Source organism: Diuraphis noxia, unplaced genomic scaffold (assembly GCF_037042655.1).
Source record: "Diuraphis noxia isolate RWA-SAM2 unplaced genomic scaffold, SU_Dnox_SAM2 contig0001, whole genome shotgun sequence".
NCBI lineage: Eukaryota > Metazoa > Arthropoda > Insecta > Hemiptera > Aphididae > Diuraphis > Diuraphis noxia.
In genome coordinates this window covers 57,144,363-57,168,285 of record NW_028301711.1, presented here as the reverse complement: position 1 = coordinate 57,168,285, position 23,923 = coordinate 57,144,363, and the positions used below count along the sequence as shown (strand labels likewise).

The 23,923-nt window shown below is 27.8% G+C and overlaps 1 protein-coding gene across 2 annotated transcripts in view; it reads left to right on the top strand.

Annotated features, from left to right (window-relative positions):
- Positions 1-389: 389 nt before the first annotated feature.
- Positions 390-23,923, top strand: part of LOC107162718 (homeobox protein MSX-1) — a 31,524-nt gene continuing 7,990 nt past the window's right edge. Inside the window, exon 1 of one of the 2 annotated variants that reach the window (XM_089216132.1) lies at positions 390-462. In XM_089216132.1, coding sequence (XP_089072258.1) covers positions 431-462 — 32 coding nt within the window. In that variant the 5' untranslated portion in view covers positions 390-430. Of the gene's footprint in view, positions 463-19,744; positions 19,936-23,923 lie in introns of those variants that run through there. The other variant, XM_015509728.2, reaches the window with a different exon arrangement.

Below are 23,923 nucleotides of genomic sequence, written 5' to 3'. Positions count from 1 at the left end.
TAAACAGAAATTCAACTTCAACAAGGTATATCGTGTCATACATAAATATGTAATAATATTTAGTAGATACAATAGCTACATATTTAAAATCTAAAATAGTATTGGATAGCAGTGTATGTAATGGATAAGATAGAACTATTACTATAGACATAATAATGACCCAATTTATTTCATTTATTCATTTAAATCGTATATGTACGTAATAATAAATTTACAAAGAAAATAAATGTACCTATATTAACACAACTTTTCGATTAACATTGTAGAAAAACAACTGTTCAATTAAATTGTAGAAAAGTTGAGAATAATATATAACTATATATTATGTTTGCTAAATATAAAGTAATTTACTACTTTGAGAATTTAACTGCAGTGCTAAAATAATTTATTACAATTAGTACATATCGACGTTTCAATTGCAATACAAATCATGAGCACAGACTATTACATCGATTTAACTAGGTACGTACTAATATTTAATAACACCTAAAATGTCTCGATATTATCAAATTCTAAATATTTTTTTTATTTCTTACATTTTCAAAACCAAATTTGACATTTATTATTGATTACTTAACTCTTCCGTCACATACTGTCACAAGCCTGGGCATAAACGCGTTAAAAAGTTAAAAGTTAAGTTAATTTTAACTTTTAACTTAACTTTTTAAAATTTAATTCTCATAAATTTAATTTTTAACTTAACTTATTTTAATTGATATAAACTTAATAAATAACGAGTTACTTTTAATCAAATTCAAGTTAAGTTAATTTATAAATAATTAAATAATAAATGTAATGAAGTATAAAGTTGGCTATATTCTCTAACAGTTTTAGACTTTTAGTTTCCTGAAAAAGTATTCAGAGTACATTCTTAAATACCATGTTATTTTTATTTAATAATTTAAAAAAAATGTATAATACTTGTCTGTATTAGTGTATTAATAAATCAAAAGGTTGTATTTGTTTCGGCATTTTCAATTTTGTATTTTTTTCATACCTACTACATAATTCTATTAATTCAATACCTATGTATAGAAAAGCTATTGGCTATTTCATGTGGTCAATAATATTTATGATTTTTATTATTTATATAGATATTATAAAAAAAAAAATAACTTAACTTAAGTTGATAAGTTAATTGAAAATGTTCATATAACTTTTAACTTAACTGAGTTAAAAAAAGAATTAGGTTAACTATTAACTTTAAACTTTTTAAAATGTTTTCCATTAACTTAACTTAACTCAGTTAAAAATTATCATTAACTTGCCCAGGCTTGCATATTGAATGTTAAAAATCTAATAGATAGTGAATTTTTTTTTCTAATCTTGTTCGGTATATTTTATACTTGGTTAAATAATTAATATTATCATGTTAAAATATTATTGATAAAGCCATAATTAGTGCATTTTAATTTCATCGTCAAAATTTATGAAAAAATTCGTAATACAAATAAAAAGGAATATTTTGGATTTCAGTTTATAATATAGAAACTTATTATTAGTATAGAAATAGCTGATTTATTATTATTATTTATTAAATAGTGCACCTCTCCGTAAAATGAATGGATGTAATACATCTACATTATATTCGTTCAGTATTTAAATTATTAATATTGTACCAATATCAAATGAGGCATATATACTGCTGTGCATTTTTTAGGCCAAAAATTTATTAGTTTTTGATCTTTAGACTTAGGTCCACCAATATATCGTTATAATACTATTAACTTTTGAAATGTTAATAGACGTTATAGTTTTGTCTATGTTTGGGAGGCGAAAATATTCAAACTCTCCAAGTCCCTCCCTCCCCCCCTGGCCATCAATTAATATTCGCGTACCTAAAACTACTCCTCTACACCCACCTACAATCACGACCACGCGCTATGACCACGGAAAAACTTCGTTTCGCAGACGCAACGTTTGTAACAGGTAACCATACCTGTAGGTAGGTAATACAAATGTGGTGACGTGGCGCATATTATTATTTCTTACTTACCTATCTTTGAAATGTCGGCGGAAAAGCGGTAACCAGAAGGAAAAAGAATAATTGTATTATGCCGTATGCGTTTGTAAGACGGAGGTCGGAGATATCAAACGCATATACAGTGTGTCTGACATTTGGAATAACTTTTGTTGTATTCAACAATTTAATGTTTTTTTATTATATATATAATTCATGACACCCTACATTTTTAGTATAATTTTTTTTTTTAATACTGAAAATAAAAAAAATTAACATCTGATAACATTTTTTTTGGATAAATTCAAAATAGCCTATTTGTGAATCTGATTGTAAGAACAATTTTGATGGTAAAAAGATTCATCTTTGTCAAGTAGTTTATTTTTTAGAATTATTTTAAAATTCATTACTTCTTTGGTTAAATTAATTTGGAACTTAATAACTTTTTTATGAATATAATTTTTGAGAATTTGCTAATATGAGTATATTTCTTAAATTATTTACTTATCATATAATGTTTAAAAAATTTCAATACGTTTAATCAGCATAATTTTTTTCGGATCTTTCTGATACCCTGTATAGGTTTATTAGCTACATATTATATGATGTATAATACATGCATGATAATCATGATTTATACAGATTTTTCGAATTGTCGAAAAAACACATTGAAATTTGAATAAATTCACCTTGCGGGAGAAAATTCATGATTGTTTTACTATTTGATTTAAGTTGGCAGTTTGTTATAGTAATATTCAATAAATTGCCTTATAAATCAAGAATTTTTTTAAACACTACTTAAATGTTATTTCGTTTAATCTAATTAATCGTATACTAGGTATTTTACCTGAAGTATTAAATTTTTATGATAACGTGTAACCTATAATATTGTGTTAAGGTGTCACTGTACTAACCTAACCATTATGTATTATTGTTTTTATTTTATTAATTGTTCATTTTTGATTGATTAAAAAAATGTACAATTGTTTTTCACTGTTAGTTACATATTTTGGTATTCGTTCAAATTTTTTTATAGTACCTACTATTTCGATATTCCCAACCATTCTAGCAAGTTACTTTCTCGGAAATATTGCTCAACGTTATGATAAAGATTTTGCATAAAAATGTTTTTAATACGTGATATAGGTACTTTAAACTTTTAACTAATTAATTATTATGCATTTAAAAAAAATTAATAAATTGAAAGATAACAAAATTATTAAGCTCAGAATCATTTAAAACTAGATAAATTCTAGTCTAGACAGAATACTTATATTATTACACCGTTAAAAATATTAGTTACAAAATATTTGCAATTCAAAGTTATAATAATCAAAATGAAATTATATTAATAAACTAGGTACCTTTTAAAATTAATACCTATACACAGTATACATAATTTGTTTTAAATACATATGTACCTACTAATATATGTTTCAATATCATATAATAATCGAAGAATACCTACGAGACATTTAAAAATGAAATCTTTTGAAATCTCATATATCGCTGATGATAGAAAGTGCTGTATTGACTAATGGTGTTGAAGATATAATGGTTTTTTATTTTTTTTAAACAGATATCAACTATCAAGTCAATTCTTAAAAAACAACACTTTTAATACTTAACATTTATTTTATGTTTATCAACTGTTTTAAATAAAATTCTAATTTAAAAAAGTACCTAACTTTCTTAATACAACAACAGCGCACATTAATATAGGTTTTATTTTGTATAAAATATATATAAACAATCTTATCTGAACATTTTAAATCCCACTATATTCCACTATTTCAAGCAACTAAATTTTTAAGATAGGCACCATATGGTATTTTTTATACCTGTAGGTTATGGTTTTCGGTGAAATTAAAATTAATCATACAAATTTGTTGACTCCAAATACCATATTTACCGAAAAGAGAATAATTAATAATTAGATCAATTATGATGAGTTCTAATTTAATTTTTATCGTAAATTAAATAGCTACGATAGGTACATATTATATTAGTTTAATCTAAAAACAAATGTACCTATATTAATATCCATTTAATAGTTTATTAGTATCATATTTTATCAATTAAATATAGACATATAGTATTTGTTAAAATGATAATAAAGGTCAAAATTAATTAATTTAAAAATATAATTTAAATGTAATTAATATTCTAAGTTCTTATAATCTATAAATTATAATAATAATAAAAGGTGGGCAAATGGGTACCGCTTTAGAGTATATTATTATTATGTGTCGATAGGACAGTGAAATATGTCTCAATTAATTAATATCAACGTATAAAGTGTATTATATTTTTAAAATACGAAAAACACCTTATAGTCATTGTTAAATATCTAATTTATTCCAAATTTTAACTTAAAATATTTATAAATATATAATAATGCACTTATATAATTTTAAAATTATATAGATACACTATAAAATACGTATGAAAATCCTACACAAGTGTAAACACTTTATAAGTTTTATAAAAATAATTTGCAAAGTCCTTGATGAATTTTTTTTAAATGTGAACTTTAAACGATGAAAAAAAATAAATAGCGGCTATGTGTGTTTTATATTTTGAACTACTATTATAAAAACTTATAAGGATTCTTATATTAAATTTTCAAACTATGACACAGTAAAGAATTTTTTACTGACCTTAATTTAAAAAAAGAAATAACTTATAAAAATGGAAATTGAATATGCCTATATCAGCTCAAAAAGAGTAAAAATATTTTGAAAATTGTATGGTAGGTATATAGAAAATGCTAATCTGACCATTCAGTGAAAATTCATGTATGTACGGTTTTTTTCTAGTTCACAAGAAAGAATTAATATTATCAACAATCAGTTTTGCTTAAACATTTTTGTTTTTTCATATTTTACTTTTTCCCCCTACGCTTTTACAAACTATTGGAAATTTGACTGTTAATTACATCCGACTAGATTTATATTATCACCAGAAAAGATACTTAAGTTTAAAGTTACAGTATTTTTTTCGACTACTTATCATATAAATTTAAACACACCACACACATCATTGTAAAATCAATACATCAACACAATGTTTTTACGACAATAAATTATGGACTACATATTTATACGGCGTTCTTTCAGGGTTACCCGACGCTCTTTAATCGTTTGCCTTGTGATATCTGAAATACTTGTATTTCATAATTCAAAAATTTTTTGATGTGGAGTGAAAATTATAAAATTAATTTTATCACAATAATTTTTCTTTACGATTTTTTTTTTTTGATTATCTTTACGATGACGGGGAGTCACGGGGTAAGTTACCCCGCTAATAAATATTTACCATACCTTTATCGGTATACAGCATAGATAAATAAAGACAATAGACCAATATATAGATTATATAATTGGATATTGAAACAAATTAAAACAATTAAGTACGTATGCAGATATTTTGTAAAATAATTAAAACTATTTACCATTACAATATTTATATACATTATACATAAATGTCAGAATTATAATACTGCTGGGCTATAGCACTAACAATAAATTAAGTTAAGTCGACATAATAAACGTTATAATCGACGATTAGGTACAAAATTTAATTATGCCGGTACCTACTCGCATATACCTGCTAAATATGGGAGCAATTATTATTTTAAGCTATAATGACAAAAGTCAATTTGAAAAAAAAACACATATATTCAGGTCAATAGACATTCTCTAATTCATGTGCCGCAAATACTTACATTTAGTGACAGTTGTGTCAACACGGAAATAATATTTGTACACAATGTTACGTAATGCTATGATCATAAAGTTTTACAACTAAAGTTTTATTATTCAATCGAAATGTTTGGAAATATTTGTATTGCATTTAATAGTTATTACATTTGGAGGTATTAAAATGTTTGTGTAATTAGTTGCAAATCAAATGCTAAAATGTGCTTTATAAAGTATCAAACAATATTAGATAAATTCAACATCTATGAATTAATATAAGAAATGAACTGAAGTTTGGTAGTGCTAGTAAACTAATAAAAGTTATACAGCTTATCTAATAATATGGTATATATACTAATAAAAAAACGTATGTATAATAATATATTAGTTATGTATGTACATTGTACATAGGTATTAAGCAGTACCTATAGATTCAATATAATCAATATTGCAATAGTAAATAGATAAAAAATGTTGTGGGTGATATTAATATTCTGTCTCAAATTTGAATTAAGTACAATGATAAAGTTATTATATGATGCATATTCTTCAATATAATGTATAGGGAAAAGCGGGGTAGTTCCGTACGAGAGGCATATCCGTATGATGAGATTTCTGGACAATGAGTGAAGGTAGAAAAAAAATATTGATGTTTATTTTTCTATGACTGTATGTTTATAGTTATAAATATGACTATTAAACTCATTTGCAATGAATTCCAACTGAGATTCCTGTTATCAGAAAATATGTATTTATAACTATTTTTTTTTTTCATTTATTGTTTTTAAAAATTGTTATACTTAACTTTGTTTGATGTAAAAAAGTGCATCAAATTGCGGAAAAGGAAGTACCTATAGATTGTTAAATGATATAATTTGGATAAATATTGATTATACATTTTTTGTTAATTGCTGTTAATTTGGAATCTTCTACTGTGGTCTGTGGGGCAAAACCGTTGGGGCAAAAACATATGTATTCAGAATCGCCTCAATTTGTTATAATTTACTTTACAACATTTTATTAAAGATAGTTCGTAACTGTGTGTGCAGAACAAATTGTCAATAGTAAATTATCGGGGATGGGAAGGGGGGGGGGGTCAAAATATTTTAACTAATAATACATGAAAAAAAGCGGGTAAGTTGTGGATGTCGCTCTGCTGTATATAGTAGATTACAAGTGGGTTACTGTAATGGAATTAAATTTGAATCCAATGATATTATATCATTGTATACGAACAACGATTCTGAGAGGAGACAGTTTATCTGTCTAGGATATATTATAGATTATTAAAAAATTTCAAATCTTGCTAATCTTAGATTTAAAAAGAAAATTTTTTATGAATTTCTAGCTTAAAATAATTTGCGAATTTTTGTGATGTTTACGTATTTTGTCAAAATTCAAACTTTGAATGCTTATAAAATAAAATGATGACTATGAATTTATTTTATTTTTCAACTGCTATTGTAACAATATGTTAGGAACCTTGTATTAAATTTTCAAGCTTTTCTACCAAAAATAAATTTTTATCGATATTAAGTTAAAAAAACTAATAATGATCGAAAATTTCAAATACCTATGAATAGTTCAAATTAAGTCAAAATGTATTGAAAACTGCATGGTGGATAGAATATACTTATATAAACATTCTGTGAAAATTTCATGTATCTATGGTCGTTTGTTTTAAAGTTACATCAAAAATCAAAATCGATTTTGTTGAAAACTGATTGTGTGTAAAATTTCCCGTTTTTCCCTTAATTTTTAGTTTGTTTATCCCGATTATTTAGAAAAATGTTAAGAATTTTTTTCTTTTGACCCCCCTAAGTACCAACTAGATTCACTTTCTGATCGAACAAGGTACTGAAGTCAAAAATCGAAGCACTTTTACTGCCCCAAAACATGATGATAGACACAAAAAAATAAATAAAAAAAAACACTCATCATAGTAAAATCAATAAATTCCTCAATTCGCTCAGAATTTAAAATACGTATATCAATCTATACCTACTTTAAAAATTTAAGGAGGGTTGAACCCTTCTAATCCTCTGGATACGGACTTAGGGGAGGATATTAAAATATATTACAAAGTGCGCATATTCACTAATTATGTTTATTTTTATTATTGTAGATCATTAAACTTTCTAAACGAATTTTCCTCTAGGCTATTACGGGTTTATCCCACTTATGGGTCAAAATCGTATATTTTAGTAGTTTCAAAATGTTTGAGATTTTATTTTAGATTCTGAACGAAATGATGAATGTATTAATTTTACAATGATGTGTGTTTTTTTTTTTTGTGTCTGTGTACAGCATAACTAGTCGAAATAATGCTTCGATTTCAAACTTTGGTGGTGATTTCCTATGTAAAAGTGAAGATCCTTGGTGCAATTATACAGGTTAAAAGTAAACAATTACCAACAGTTTTAAAAAAAATCGAGAAAAACAAAAAAAAAATGACAGAAAAACGGGAATTTTTACGCAAAATCAGTTTTCACCAAATTTTTATGGTAGTGCTATCTATATACAGTTTAATTTTCAAAAATTGTTGACTTTTTTTGAGTTATTTATAGACCACTGAAATTTTCGACTGTTTTGAGAATTTTTTTTTGAATTGTCGGTAAAAAAATGTTGGACGACCAAAACTTGAAAATTTAATACAAGGTTCCTTATGAAGTGTTCTTATTGTAGCTAAAAAAAATCCAAAATCGTAAGTCACGATTTTTTTTTATAAGCGTTTATAGTTCAAAATTTTACGAAATCTGTCGAAAACGTGAAAATTTGCAAGTAATTTTGAAGTTGAAAAATCATAAACTTTTTTGCGTTTATAACTAAGGATTAAAAATAAAACACTAAGTTGTCCATAAGTTTTCCTTCAAGTAGCTATAGAGAAAACTCGAAGCATCATTATAGGAAAAATTTTAAGTGCGTTTGAATTTTAAATTTTTACGAAATAGCGTAACGATAACGATTTATCCTCAAACCAGTTATTCGTATATCTATGATAATATAAGGTATTATGAATTATGATAACTACATGATAACTACACTAATTGATTAACCATGCCTTATGCAAAATGCGTCTTAATTGAAAAATAAAATATTTGTTTCAAAATAGAATATATGACAATATTTAAATATAATACATCATAGACTGATAAAATCATCTCCGTTCAGAATCGTTTTTCGTATACAATGATACCTATCATTTACCATCATACCAAACGATTTTAAATATTTGTTATTATTCAAAAAGTATAAGTCGTAGATACGTGAAAATTTTATCAGTTATTTAGATAGGCATTTTCTTTACATGATTTAATTTTAAAAATTTTTTAACTTTTTTTGAGATATTAATAGACAACTGAAATTTTCAATTTGTCTGAAATTTTTTTTTGAAGTGTCGATAAAATTTTTATGGCCCTATCAAAATACTTGAAAATTTAATACAAAGCTCCTCATAAGTTATTCTTCTAGTGATTAAAAAATTATAAAAATACATAGGCACGATTTTTTATTAGCATTTGAAGTTCAAATATTGACTTAATACGTAAAAATTACGGCAATTTTCAAATTATCTTAGATCGAAATTCATAAAAGTTTTTCTTTTTAATTCTAAGATTTGAGAATTTAATACAAGGTTCCTTACAAATTTGTCAATCATTATCACAAAAAAAATGTCCACTGAAAATTCAAATTAAATTTTTATTAGCATTAATTGAATTTCAAATATTGACAAAAATTCGTCAAAACCATGAATATTTGCAAATTATTTTGTAGTTCAAAATTCATAATATTATTTGTATTTATATCTAATGTTATAAAATTTAACACCAAGTTTTACATAAGTTTTGCTTCAAATAGGTATAGAGAAAATTTGAAGCGTCATTATAGGAAAAATGTTTTTAGCGTTTGAGTTTTAAATTTTTATGAAATCGCGTAATGATAACGATTTATCCTCAAACCAGGTATTCGTATATCTATGATAATATAAGGTATTATGAATTATGATAACTACATGATAACTACACTAATTGATTAACCATGCCTTATGCAAAATGCGTCTTAATTGAAAAATAAAATATTTGTTTCAAAATAGAATATATGACAATATTTAAATATAATACATCATAGACTGATAAAATCATCTCCGTTCAGAATCGTTTTTCGTATACAATGGTACCTATCATTGCATTCAAATTTAATCCCATCTATTACAGTAACCTACTGTACAGCAGAGCGACATCCACGACTTTTTTCATTTTATTTATATTGAACATAATGACCGGACAAAATTTTTTTTGTTATGTATAAATTATTAAAGTTACCTACTTTATTATTTATTGGAGGAAAATTGTCAGTGGAGGAAAACGGTATCTCGTTTTTGGGAGAAAATAGGAAGATAATGTTTTTCATTAACACTGCCCATTTTATTATAATATATACTTTACAGGTAGGTGCCTATAATAGTAATACGGCCTAATATTTAGTAGCTGATACAATAGCTACATATTTAAAATCTAAAATAGTATTGGGTAGCAGTGTATGTAATGGATAAGATGGACCTATTACTATAGACATAATAATGACCCAATTCGTGTCATTTATTCATTTAAATCGTATATGTACGTAATAATAAATTTACAAAGAAAATAAATATAACTATATATTATGTTTGCTAAATATAAAGTAATTTACTACTTTGAGAATTTAACTGCAGTGCTAAAATAATTTATTACAATTAGTACATATCGACGTTTCAATTGCAATACAAATCATGAGCACAGACTATTAGGTACATCGATTTAACTAGGTACGTACTAATATTTAATAACACCTAAAACATCTCGATATTATCAAATTCTAAATATTTTTTTTATTTCTAACATTTTCAAAACCAAATTTGACATTTATTATTGATTAATTAACTCTTCCGTCACATATTAAATGTTAAAAATCTAATAGATAGTGAATTTTTTTTTTTATCTTGTTCGATATATTTTATATTTGGTTAAATAATTAAAATTATCATGTTAAAATATTATTGACTACAAGCCATAACTAGTACATTTTAATTTCATCGTCAAAATTTATGAAAAAATTCGTAATGCAAATAAAAAGGAATATTTTGGATTTCGGTTTATAATATAGAAACTTATTAGTATAGAAATAGCTGATTTATTATTATAATTTATTAAATAGTGCACCTCTCCGTAAAATGAATGGATGTAATGCAGCTACATTACATTCGTTCAGTATTTGAGCACATTGCTTTTCAATTAGTAATATTGACAATATTGTACCAATATCAAATAATGCATATATACTCATACTGCTGTGAAGTTTTTAGGCCAAAAATATATAAGTTTTTGAGCTTTAGACGTAGGTCCACCAATATATCGTTATAATACTATTAACTTTTGAAATGTTAATAAACGTTATAGTTTTGTCTATGTTTGGGAGGCGAAAATATTCAAACTCTCCAAGTCCCTTCCCCCCTGGCCATCAATTAATACTCGCGTACCTATACCTACTCCTCTACACCCACTTACAAACAACCACGACCATGCGCTATGACCACGGAAAAACTTCGTTTCGCAGACGCAACGTTTGTAACAGGTATGGATGGGTAGGTAGGTACTACAAATGTGGTGACGTGGCGCATATTGTTATTTCTTACGTACCTATCTTTGAATTGTCGGCGGAAACGCGGTAACCAGAAGGAAAAAGAATAACATAATATTATTGAAAACAGCTGAATGCCTGCAATAATTTCTAATAATAATACATATACACAGTACACACATATGTACATTTTATTACTATACACATTATAATATCGAATACAAAGCGCATATTATAATATGATATAGGCGGAAAACATAATAATAATAATAATAATAAGAGTTAATCGATTTTGTATAGGAATACGCGGAAAATGGAAAGGCGCAGAGTCGTTTCAATAAGTAGATACAAAAAAAGCCGAAGCCGAAGACCACACACCGTTTCTGATTTGTGTGTATAATAGCAGCGTTTGCTGGCAGGTATATTATGTGGGTCCTCCGACTTCTGGATGCGACGCGATGATGGAAACGACGAACCGTAAACGAGATACTGACTGCCATCGCCGTGTGTTCGGCCGACGTTGTTATAATTTTCTGTTTTGGTATTATTATTATTTATTATTATTATTATTATTATTATTACAACAACAACAACAAGAACACGAAAGACCCACGGCCGTGATGTATCGTCGTCGTGGCTTCCGCGACCGTGTTTGTTTTATTCAGTCCGCTTGACTAAACGTTTTTATTGGATTCCCCGCGCAGCACCCCTAAAGAGGTGGGTATAGGTTTACCGCACATTATAAAGGGTCCGCCGAAACAACAATAACGACGTTATAATATAATATTGTGTATTTGTGTACGCGGCGCATCGATACACACGCGTGTAACAATTATAATGATAATAAAAATTACGTGTGTCCGTATTATACGTATAAATACGCGTAAGAGAAGAACGTTGTGTGCGTACGTCTATTGTCGGGATAAATGCGGAAACTACACCACTGCGAGTGCACGTCTATAATATTACCATTATTATTATTATTATTATTGTTATGCGCGCACGAGGGTACCTCTTCTGTGGGCATAATACGCGGTGGCCGCCGCCACCGGGACTGGTATAATACGGTTATGACGTGTACGAAGCTCCGCCTATAACATGGTCGTTAACGTCAACCGCCGAGGGTATCGGTCGGTGTTGTTACCGCACGTATACCGTACACAAACACACCACAACAACTTACTACTACTGTGTAAGTACACCGAACGGTAACATACTCCGCTGCGGTCGAGCTCTGCGTGTGTGATTCAGATGTGTGCCTACAATGCTCCGTCCTGGTTCCGCGATCGTTTTCATGATTATTAATATATTTTGGTTGTTATAATACCTGTGTGTGCGTGTGTGCGCGTCATAATAACGCGGGAAAGAGGGAGGGGGGGGGGACTAACTGCAGATTCGATGATTATCTTTGCCCATCACGCGTGGCTCCCGATTACGTTACTCCGACGGCCATTTTATTCGAAATTCGTGTCCCATAGCGCCGGCAGCGGTTACAGTATTATATTATGCGAGCTCAATGATCAAAGTGAGCGACGCGAGCATGCGATTTTATCCGTACCTGTGAAATTATCTCTCCCCCTCCTCACAGTTCACCATCTCGCCCGACTTAGAAACCGATAACTGCACACTGAACCGGACGTAGAGTATCGTCTTGCTTAACTCACTGAAAACCTAACGTTACAAGGATGTAAAGTAATAGGCCATTCGTGGACCTCCCATCTGCACCGTTATACTATATATTATAATAAAGTCAATTCATGAAAATTGTCAGATTGCGTTACAGTAGCGCTCAGATGCCAATGACCTTGTATACCTGTCTGTGAAAATAATATGTACCCTTAGATACTAAAAAATAACTAAATAACGGTAAACAAGATATCATTATTTACATTGATATGGATCAATACATTTTGATGTAAAACAAATTATAAGTTAAAAAACGGGGAAGTCACTCGGTAAGGCAGTTGTCAATTGGACCTCGCCATTGGCCGTGCATTGGGTATAGGTTACAGTAAGTAATTTGTTAAATTTGAATTCGAAAAATAAATTGTCACAGAAAAACAATTCTAAGGTATAGGTATTACATTACCCTCTATATTACTAAATATAATTTGTCAGTGAATAGTAGCCATGATGGCTGTGTATCGGGTGTTATAACGTCATCTGATATTATGTCAAAAATATATTTACGTGCCTATAACAAATAATGTTATAACTTATAATACATAGTATTATAGTATGTAGTATGTTTCATTTTATTATTATTAAAATATTATTTATTCATATTAAATCTGATATTATTAACGTATAGAGATATTATTATTACTACAACGAAGGGTATGTACCTAATCCCCCCTTTCCAAGTAATAATCAAATATAATATTAAAACACTATCTTAAAATCAGAGTTGGTAAATTGCGTCCCGCAAAAAAGGTCATAGTTATATACTGTGTAAATTGCGGCCCGAGTATAATATTTTATACACACGTAAATTGCGGCCCGGGTATATTTGGAATGTACGTAAATTGCGGCCCGGGATATTCCGATTTCCGGTTGGCTGGTTATTTTATTTTTAATATTGATCGATAAGGATATCACTTATATAATATATTACTAGCTGCCAGTGTGCCGTGTGCATTTGATCGAAATATTTTGCACGAGTTTTTACATTGGTCTACAGACCTACAGTATTTACAGTATTTGGTAAATTAGTATTTGTATTTTTTTTAAATTTAATAACAATGGAAGTTATGAAAAGTGAAAAAAATAAAACGTTGAAAATAGTTGATGGTTTCAAATTTCGTTTTCAAAAACTTCTGAACAATGATATTCAACGTTGGTGTTGTACAGTCAAAACTTGTAAGTGTTTTTTAAAATTTAATAATAATAGTATATGTATAGATAGCTTTAAAGATCATAACCATCTACAACTTTCGGAACAAACTATAAATTTATAAATCTTATAAGTTTTTACCAGTATATTAATTCGAATTTTTATACTTTTTTTTTCACTATACACATTTTTACTACCTAATATATTTTTTAATTATAAACAAAACAGCAAAACCAATATTTTTAACCATACCAATATGAATACAATTATATTGCCAGTCCTAAGTCTGAAAAATGGGAAGGAAAATATTGATTTCGTAACCCTTAATGTAATTTACATAACAATGACAAATATTTAAGTAGGCAAATATATTAAAATATACCGGGGCCGCAATTTACGTATGTATAAAATATACCCGGACCGCAATTTACAGCGACCCCTTAAAATAGATCTTTTTTACGTGTCTGTATTTTATGACATATAAATATAAATATATGCCCAAGTCATACGGTAGGTTATAAAAATTTTTACCAACAATTTATCACATAATATTATCAACAGTATTTTATTTTTAGATTTAGGGATATAGCCATATTGGCAAGTTCTCAAAAATTTTCTAGGTATAGGAAGATAATGTTTTTCATTAACACTGCCCATTTTATTATAATATATACTTTACAGGTAGGTGCCTATAATAGTAATACGACTACATATAATATATAAAATATATTACATACCTATAGATATACCTACTAATATTATACTACATACAATTTCAATCATTTTATCTATAAGTAAATACATATTTACCGTAGAATACTTTAATTAGGTTCAACGGGTTTGCGATATATTTTATAAAATATATAAATAGCTTCAATAGCTTGAAATAAATCCAAATATTTTGAAAATTGCATTGCCAATGGTAAATAATATCTGTGTATACCAAAAAGTTTCAATTGTCCACGACTATATTTTCTTAAATTACAATAAAATAACTAAACTGATTATTTATCGTGTAGGTAATAGTTACCCTAGTTCATCAAAATTTTAACTCGAATTGTCTATAAAAAAAAAAAGTTCGTTTTTATTTTTGAGATATATAGGTTTCCATAAGCATATTTTATTATACCTAAATCGAGAAATAGGCCAATTCAGAGGGGGAGATCTTTGAATCAAAATTGACTCATATCTTCGAGGACCTGCAAATTATTGAGATGCCGCATTTTACTTTATAAGAGTTATGTATATTATACTAATTTTTTAGCAATAACTAAAGTTAATATAAATTGACCGGTGTTTAAACATGTTGAGTACTGTGGTCAACACAAAGTGGACAAATAGGGCGGTGCTGCTACTCTTGAGGCCGCGGTCGACATAATGTAGTATACAGATCACAGGTATAAGTACGAGTATATTTACAGTTTTATAATTCACTCGGTTTTCAAAGTAATACTTATGTTTCCATTCGTATTTATTCAATGTAATGTTTAGTTTTGAACGGAATAGCAACTTTGTTTGTATAGGTATGTATCCATTTTTAGTGAAACTTTATGTTTTTTCTCAACTGTTATGGCTGAGTGCCGATGACAATCAATACATTTCCTCGGTACCAATATTGTAACTATTATTGTGCATACATTATTACTGTCTTCAAACTTGTCAAAGTTATTTTATCACGAGAACAAAATAATTAATACAATTTACTTGAATAATAAGATTCGTACAATAAAATATCATTCAACGTGTAAAATGTATTATTATTAATAGAAATCTGCTTTAGGAAAGTGTAACAATCTTAAGAGATAAAAGCTAACAGCACATTTTTGTGAAGAGTATATGAAAATTTAATGTCTTTAAAGAAAATATAAATTAATAATGGGTCATATGCATGACACTGTTCCGATCTGCAAAATATTTCTAAATAGTCTGACAAGATATACCTAGGTTCCTATTAATCAAAAGTAAAAAATTTGAAACGTTTTTAAGAAAGCAAAAAAAAACTAAAAATGTTTTAAATTCCTATTAAGTCTAGAAAATTAGAATATAATAAATTATTGGTTGATAAATTTAATTTTTGGTATTACACGTGCGGTCAGCGCACGTATGTCTGAACTTAAATAATGTAAATTAAAAAACAAGCTATATTAAGATACGCTCTGTAAAAAACGTGGCCTAAAACTGATTTTGGACGACTTGTTTTGAGCTGTTTTCTGCTGTTTTAAACTTTATTATTTTTCTTTAAATGTCATAAAATTGTTTTCATTGGGTAAATTGGTTTGAAAAATTAGTAAAAAGACCATTTCACATTTTTTTTTTAATTATCAAGAATACATAGTCAAAGTTACATAGCATGGTATAGTTTTTTATAATAATTATTTAAAGAAATTTAGACGAAATAACATACTAAAACTTACAAGAATGACGATTTTAGTTTTTTTTTGTAATTTAAAAATATTATTCGCGGGTACTTAAATCTTTTAGAGTAAGTTGCATTATTATACTTAGTACACAGTGTACACACAATGATATTTTCAAATATAGGTACCTATTTTTTTTTTGACAAATATTGATTTAACCAAACTGTATATGACCGATACCTTATTTTAAAATAAAATACTTAAATCACAAAAATACCATAAAACGCACCTTCTTACTAATATTGCAGGCTGACAGACCGTCTTTGTTCAGAATCGTTTTTCAAATACAATAATTTTATATCATTGAATCTTATTTAATGCATTCATTACAGTGACTATCTAGACATCTAAATAAAGTATAACAGAAGCCAAAAATTTGAATTTATAATGTGCAAATTAGCTGGCTTCATGTCAGTAGTGTATTATAGTATTCATTTTTATATCATAATGTTTTTAAATCTACAGAAGTACAGACTTACAGTAATACATATTATAGATTTTCGCAGTTCTGTTATCATTTTTTTAATAGGCGGAGCCGTGGGGCGTACAGTGTATGCAGCTGCACGCCCTAATCATCAACAAAGGGACCGCTTTATTTAAGGTTTTAATGGCCACCAAGTTTTTGAGTTTTTAGGTGATTGCGCAGCTTTTAGCAATATTTTATGTATATGATAAATAAATTGAATAATAAAATATAATATGCAAACCAGTTTGGAATATGAATGACAAAAAATTATAGTCAATAACTAGTTTGATGTCTCTAGACAATAGTTTTAGGAAAATAACTTTATACTATTATAGACAGATATTATTATTCATAAAATATTGAGATGATTTAAATATCAAACTTACTAGGTTCGTTTCATAATAATAATGACTCATGCTCATTGAAAAAATTATAAGACGATTTTGACGTAGATATAAACGAATTGTACGAATAGATTAATAATATTAATAGTCTTTGTTTCATTACATTCTTGGCTGTATTCAACTTATTCACTGACTGAATTTAAAACGAATTGAAGAAGTAATTTCGTGTTTACTGACAACGCCACAACGGTATAATAATCAAAAGTCGTGTAAAATGAAACGAATAATAATAACGATGAATTTTACGAGAAATCTGGTAGCTCAGACGTGACATACGATATAATGTTATAAATATTAAAATATTAGTAAGCCGTTTCTACAAAAACCGCTGATCCGTTCATAACGCTTGTTGAAGTCTTCGTTATGAACAGGCGGCTATTCTTTGTCTACCTTATTGAGATGTGTGTTTGTTCGTGCCGACTATGAACAAAATAAAAAAAACTTAAAAATCTTGAATATATTAATAGCCATCCTAATTGTAATGTGAAAACAAAACAAAACAAAAAAAAAAACAAATGAAAACCGGTGTACCTACCTACTATGGTTTTTCAGTAAATTTAATACCAATATTAGATGAATAATAATAATTTGACAGTGTAAATAATTCGTTGCTGCCCCCGTAAAAAGAACGGCGACCCTCAGCGTTGTTTCTGCATAATATTTTCGCCATCATGAACGATTCACCTCTTTCACATAATATTATACGTAATAACTGCACGCTATGTGTCAATCAGAATAACGTGCACGTCTGCTTTGGCTTAGGCCTTTTACCGGGCGAGACCGTTTTCGACCAAAAACGTACCCTTCCCTTTTCGGCCGATACACTTTTCGACCAAATTTAAAAAAAGTCTATTCCCTTTTCGACCAAAATTGTACTCTTCCCTTTTCGGCCGATTCACTTTTCGACCAAATTTAAAAAAAACGCCAATTCCCTTTTCGACTAAAATCGTACCCTTCCCTTTTCGGCCGATTCACTTTTCGACCAAAACAAAAAGTTTTGTAATATGATATGTAAAATAATACATAACTAATACCTATATTAAACTTTTTGTATTGTATAATTTTGTTAATATAACATAAAATATAATACCTAGGTAGGTATATTAAACTTTTTGTATTGTATAATTTTGTTGTTGTATTTTTTATAAAATATTATACGCATTATGACATATTAACATAACATAGAAATAATGCTAATATATAGGTATTCTATTTTACAAAAATTATATACCAATTATTTTCTTTATTTTACATATCATATTACAAAACTTTTTGTTTTCGTCGAAAAGTGAATCAGCCGAAAAGGGAAGGGTACGATTTTAGTCGAAAAGGGAATTGGCGTTTTTTTTAAATTTGGTCGAAAAGTGAATCGGCCGAAAAGGGAAGGGTACAATTTTGGTCGAAAAGGGAATAGACTTTTTTTAAATTTGGTCGAAAAGTGAATCGGCCGAAAAGGGAAGGGTACGTTTTTGGTCGAAAACGGCTATGCCCCTCTTACCAGTGGTGGATCCAGGATTTAATTTTGAGGGGGGGGGGAGCCCATAGACAAAATACAGTGATAATTTTTGTACTCGATAAAACGTACAATAAGTCGTTGCGTGTAAGCGGTCCTTACTTAGGCCAATGGGGGGGGGGCAGGCCCTTCGGAGTTTCGGACCACGTTAAATCCGCCACTGTCTCTTATGTTGCGTAGACGTTTATGCCGCGCGTGTGATAACGAAATAAATACTCGGTAATTGGAAAACGTTCGTGCAAAGATGATACAATAACTTTCTTACCGAGTATTGTGCGCGTGTCTTGTGTGTGTGTGTGTGTGTGTGTGTGTGTGTGTGTGTGTGTGTGTGTGTAAGTATACCCAACCACCATTGAAGCATGGTTATTGTAAAATAAACAAAAACGCATCGGATATCGATGGCCAATTCTCAGCGGCGGCGGCGCGGAGATATTTATAATAATTCTTATTATTCCGTACTGTAAACTGGTTTGGTCGGCGGCGTGTACGACGTGTACACACACGGGGATGCGGCAACAAGTTAATAGAAAATTTCCGCTTAATTAACCCGGTCGCGTATACGGTAGTACATAATATTATTATACATATTGTATATCATCGGCGGCGTGTGGTTATAAACCGCACCTACCTGCCTACCGTCTATACCTAATACGCGCGCACAATGCCTCGTCCACTACCCTTCTTCGAAACGAGAACGGATCCCCTCATAGGAGCACGCGGGGTGAAGGGGGAGAACCAAAAGTGGTAGAGGCGTCCGCTGCGGTGGTGGTGGTAGTCAGAAAAAAAAAAAAACGTATACATTTTATTCGTGTGTGCACACTCGTTTATTTTTCGGTAACGCATTTATCTTTGGCCGATTTGTGTGATATCTGCACCACCACGACGGCGGTCAGTAGCCATCAAGACCGTCTCCGCTAAACGTCTCTCCGCGGGACTCGCTGCAGCCGACTACCAGTCACCGCGACGACACGCGCGTCAACTAAAAATTTTGTGCTCGTCGGATTTGTGTCACCTATTCCACGGTAAGTCGGCAGACTGTGACTGAAATTTTATCCGTAATATTTTCATTTTTTTTTTTTTTTTTATTCATTTGTCTTTTATTATTTTCTACATCGTTTATTTAATTCCCTTTAGTCGTGTTTAAAAATTACTTTTGAACTCGTTCTCGCCAATCGTACAATATTTTTTAAAAGTTTTTTCTACGTTTCAAAGGAACTAAACAAATTACAATTTTGTTATTCTCTAATTATTGTGCCGTAAACCTTATAACGTAGACAATTTTCTGAGCCAAGTGCGTATTTCAAACCTGCGCTTTTTATGCGGATAACAATCGTAGGTGATCAATGATCATAGATCGCGAACTTGCGTGCTTAAATATTTCAATCTTTGGCTTACATAATTAGTATAGGTATCGCATTGGCCACTATTAAGATGAACATATTTATATTTGTTACTCATTATATTTATTTCATTTGAAAAGCATTGATTAACTCCAATGTAATTACTATCGAACTTTTATTCGATTGAAAACAAATACTATGGTTAACTAATAAAGTATATTAATCTGTTTATTTATAAAATTTATAAAATTTACCAAAACCTCATAATAATGTCTTGAGTTTTTTTTTCAAAACAAATATTTGTTAGAAAAATATTTTGATTTTTTTTTCTCAATTTTAAACATATAAAATATACCATACGTATATTATGTATTTGATTGTGTGTCGAAAATTTCCGCCAAAAGACCTTTACGTTTCCCAAAACTTACTACTTGATATCGGTGGAATGTGCGTACTTCTTATGTCCGAAATTATAAAAATAGGTAAAATGTTTCCAAACGAAAAATGTTTGTAAAATTATTTTTATTTTATTTTTGTCTTCTAAACCTTCTAATAAATTTTCCAAAGTTAACATTTAAAAAGAAAAACTTCTATTGATATGTAACTAAAAAATAAATTGAAAATTGTAGAGTTTTTCGAGATTTTGATGAATTTGGTTAAAACTCAAACTTTGTGTCTTTAATATTTTTGAACTCCATTAACAAAACATATTATAAAGAACCTTACATTGCATTTACTATAGTAAAAACATACTTATAAGTTACCAATACTATTTATTGATTTTTAACAAATTATGTCAATATCATATATCTATGTGGATATAGTAATATATTTATTAGCATCTAGTATGTTATAAGTTATAATTTTTAAATCTAAATGATAATAATAGAAAGTAGATACTCTTACTCTATATTCAATATTTTAACTACACGTATTTTGGACAAATATTTGATTTCATATTCAAGAATATATCATATTATTGTATCCTAGTATCTAATATAAAAACTGATAAATATTCGCCGACGTCTGCTCTCAGAATACCACTATGCTCCGATTATAATTTAAATAAGAACTCTTTTAACTTAATAGAAACCCAAAATCAAGTTTTCCTTCTAAAATTAAATTTATATTTTCAGGTAATGAGATAAGTTCAGATAATGCTCTTGCTTCTTAAATTAATTTTTTTTAATGTTTATTATTAATCATTTTACTTAACTTTGATTGTTTTATCATAGGATGCTTCAGTATCATAAATCATATAAAATATATTTAAAAAATATTAAGCATACGCTGTTTTGTTAAATACAAGTATTTTATATGAATTAAAATCAAATGATTATTAATATTTTTTAGAAAAACTAAAATATTGTAATTTATATTTTATTTTGAACTAAATAAAATCGTTAATAATTTGGTTTCTTTGAAGTTGTCATTAACCTAATAATTCCTAATATCTGATTTGTTTTAATATACGAATAAAAAAAAATGTTCTAAAATAATTTCTACAATTATTTGTGGTGTATATTTATTGTCATAATAAAATATAATAGTTAGATATTATGCAACATATATAAACTATTTATGAATATTATTTATAGCTTATAATATAGATTTAGTGGCTAATGGCGTGGTGTGGTTGCTATTCACGCAACGAGATTGAGTGTACGCATTGCCCACTTCCATTAGTTTTCGGATGGGTGACCACCCGGGTTCTTAGTAGCAAAAACCTTTTCAAACTTATATGTGTTCTCTAAGCCAACCGAACCCTCCTTGATAATTAAAAAAACCTACTAAAAATAACATTCCGATTACCTATGTTGTCACAGACTAATTAAAAAAAAATATATATATAGATATGTAATAGCTATGATATTTAAAGTTTATATATGCCTAATATTAAAGTTAGATTATATTAATTAGTAATTACCTAATTAACTATTATATCCTATTTTTTAAGTACATTTTTTAAATCAGTATGTTATTAATATTAATTTAGTCATTCACTTAGGTAATGGTTGTAACTAATATAAAGGTACTTAATATATTATTATAGATAATGATACGGTATCACTGCATAAGTAATTAAAAATATTCAGACAAAGCTAGTTCAAAAGCTAGTAAAAGGAAAATTGTCTTGATTAAAAAAAAAAAAAAAACATAGTTAGATACTACATATAGTTACATTATTAACGGGATTCTATAGTTTGAGAAATTTTACTATAGTTTATAGAATAATATTTGAGGGGTCCATTTTCAAAGTGTAGAATACACATTTTTCATAAAAAATTAGACAGATGTTGAATATTATATAATTTGAATCGCTGAATTTGAATGATACACTATTGTCGAGAAAAATGGTCAAACTTCAGTGTATTTTTAAGTTTGAAAATTACAACTAGTATTACAAAACGTATACACTTTATTGAAAAGTATGTTTCATACAATAAATTTTTTTGAAAATTTAGTGAACATGGATATTGTAAACTTATTAATTAGACCCCTAATTTATTTATTGAATAGGTATTAATTTATAACATTAAATAATTTTTAAATCTAATTATTTCTGTCTTATCTATTTATTTATCCTTTGACACCGATAATATTATTGTATTTAAAAAAAAAATCATGTTTTATATTCATTATTAAATAATTATAGATATTAGCTTATAAAATAATAACCAACATTGATGTAAGTACACATAATATGCTAGTGAAATCAATTTGGTTTGAAGCCATACTTTTTCTTTAAGCAACTTTGCATTTATAATCTTGGATTAATTAATTATTTTCGACCAAGTAGATGATGCATGTAATTATAAGATTTATTAGAAGTACCTATACATTTTACTGAATATCAAATTTAACTATGCATTATATAGGTTTATTTATTAATTATTATTATTCAGGTTTTTGCTATATCCTAAAATTTAAAAAAAGGTAAAGAAATTGTACATCAATTGTTATTAGAATGTAGGTGATTACAATAATATGATTTTTGATCTTGAAATCATTTTTTACAATTAATTCTAAAAAATATTGATTTGTTTATAATGTTTAATAATTAAAATTAGTTTTGAATTATGAATTTAATAGTTATTTCGAGTTATTTCACTAAATAACTTAAATTAATAACATTTTGAAATTTTGATTGTCTATAATCTAAGATTTTTTAAATTAACTTTAAAATGTTCCTGGATGCTGCTAATTTTAAATTCTTTGAATTTTTAATTACATAGACTTATTATTTGAACTGTTGAACTTAGAAACTACCTATGACAATATGCAATTATAGTTAGATTAGATCCAGCGTAATATACGTAATAATTATATTTAAAAAGGACTTTATATAAATTTGTGAATATACCATAAAACAAATTGTTAATGTCTTAAAAATCACCAAAAAGATGTTAAATATCATTAATGCTAATGATAATTACACAAATCAATCGAAATAGGGTGAGATATAAAAATAAAAATGATACACAATATACATTTCTATATCAAATATATCTATACGAGTTATTATGTGCGTATTGTAATACTATCTGTTGTAACTACTTAGTTAGTAGTTACACATATAAGTTTTATAAATTGCATTAGGAATATTACAGTTTGATGCGAAATTGTGTGAATTAATTAGTCAATTTTTTAAAACACCTAGATATTAAAA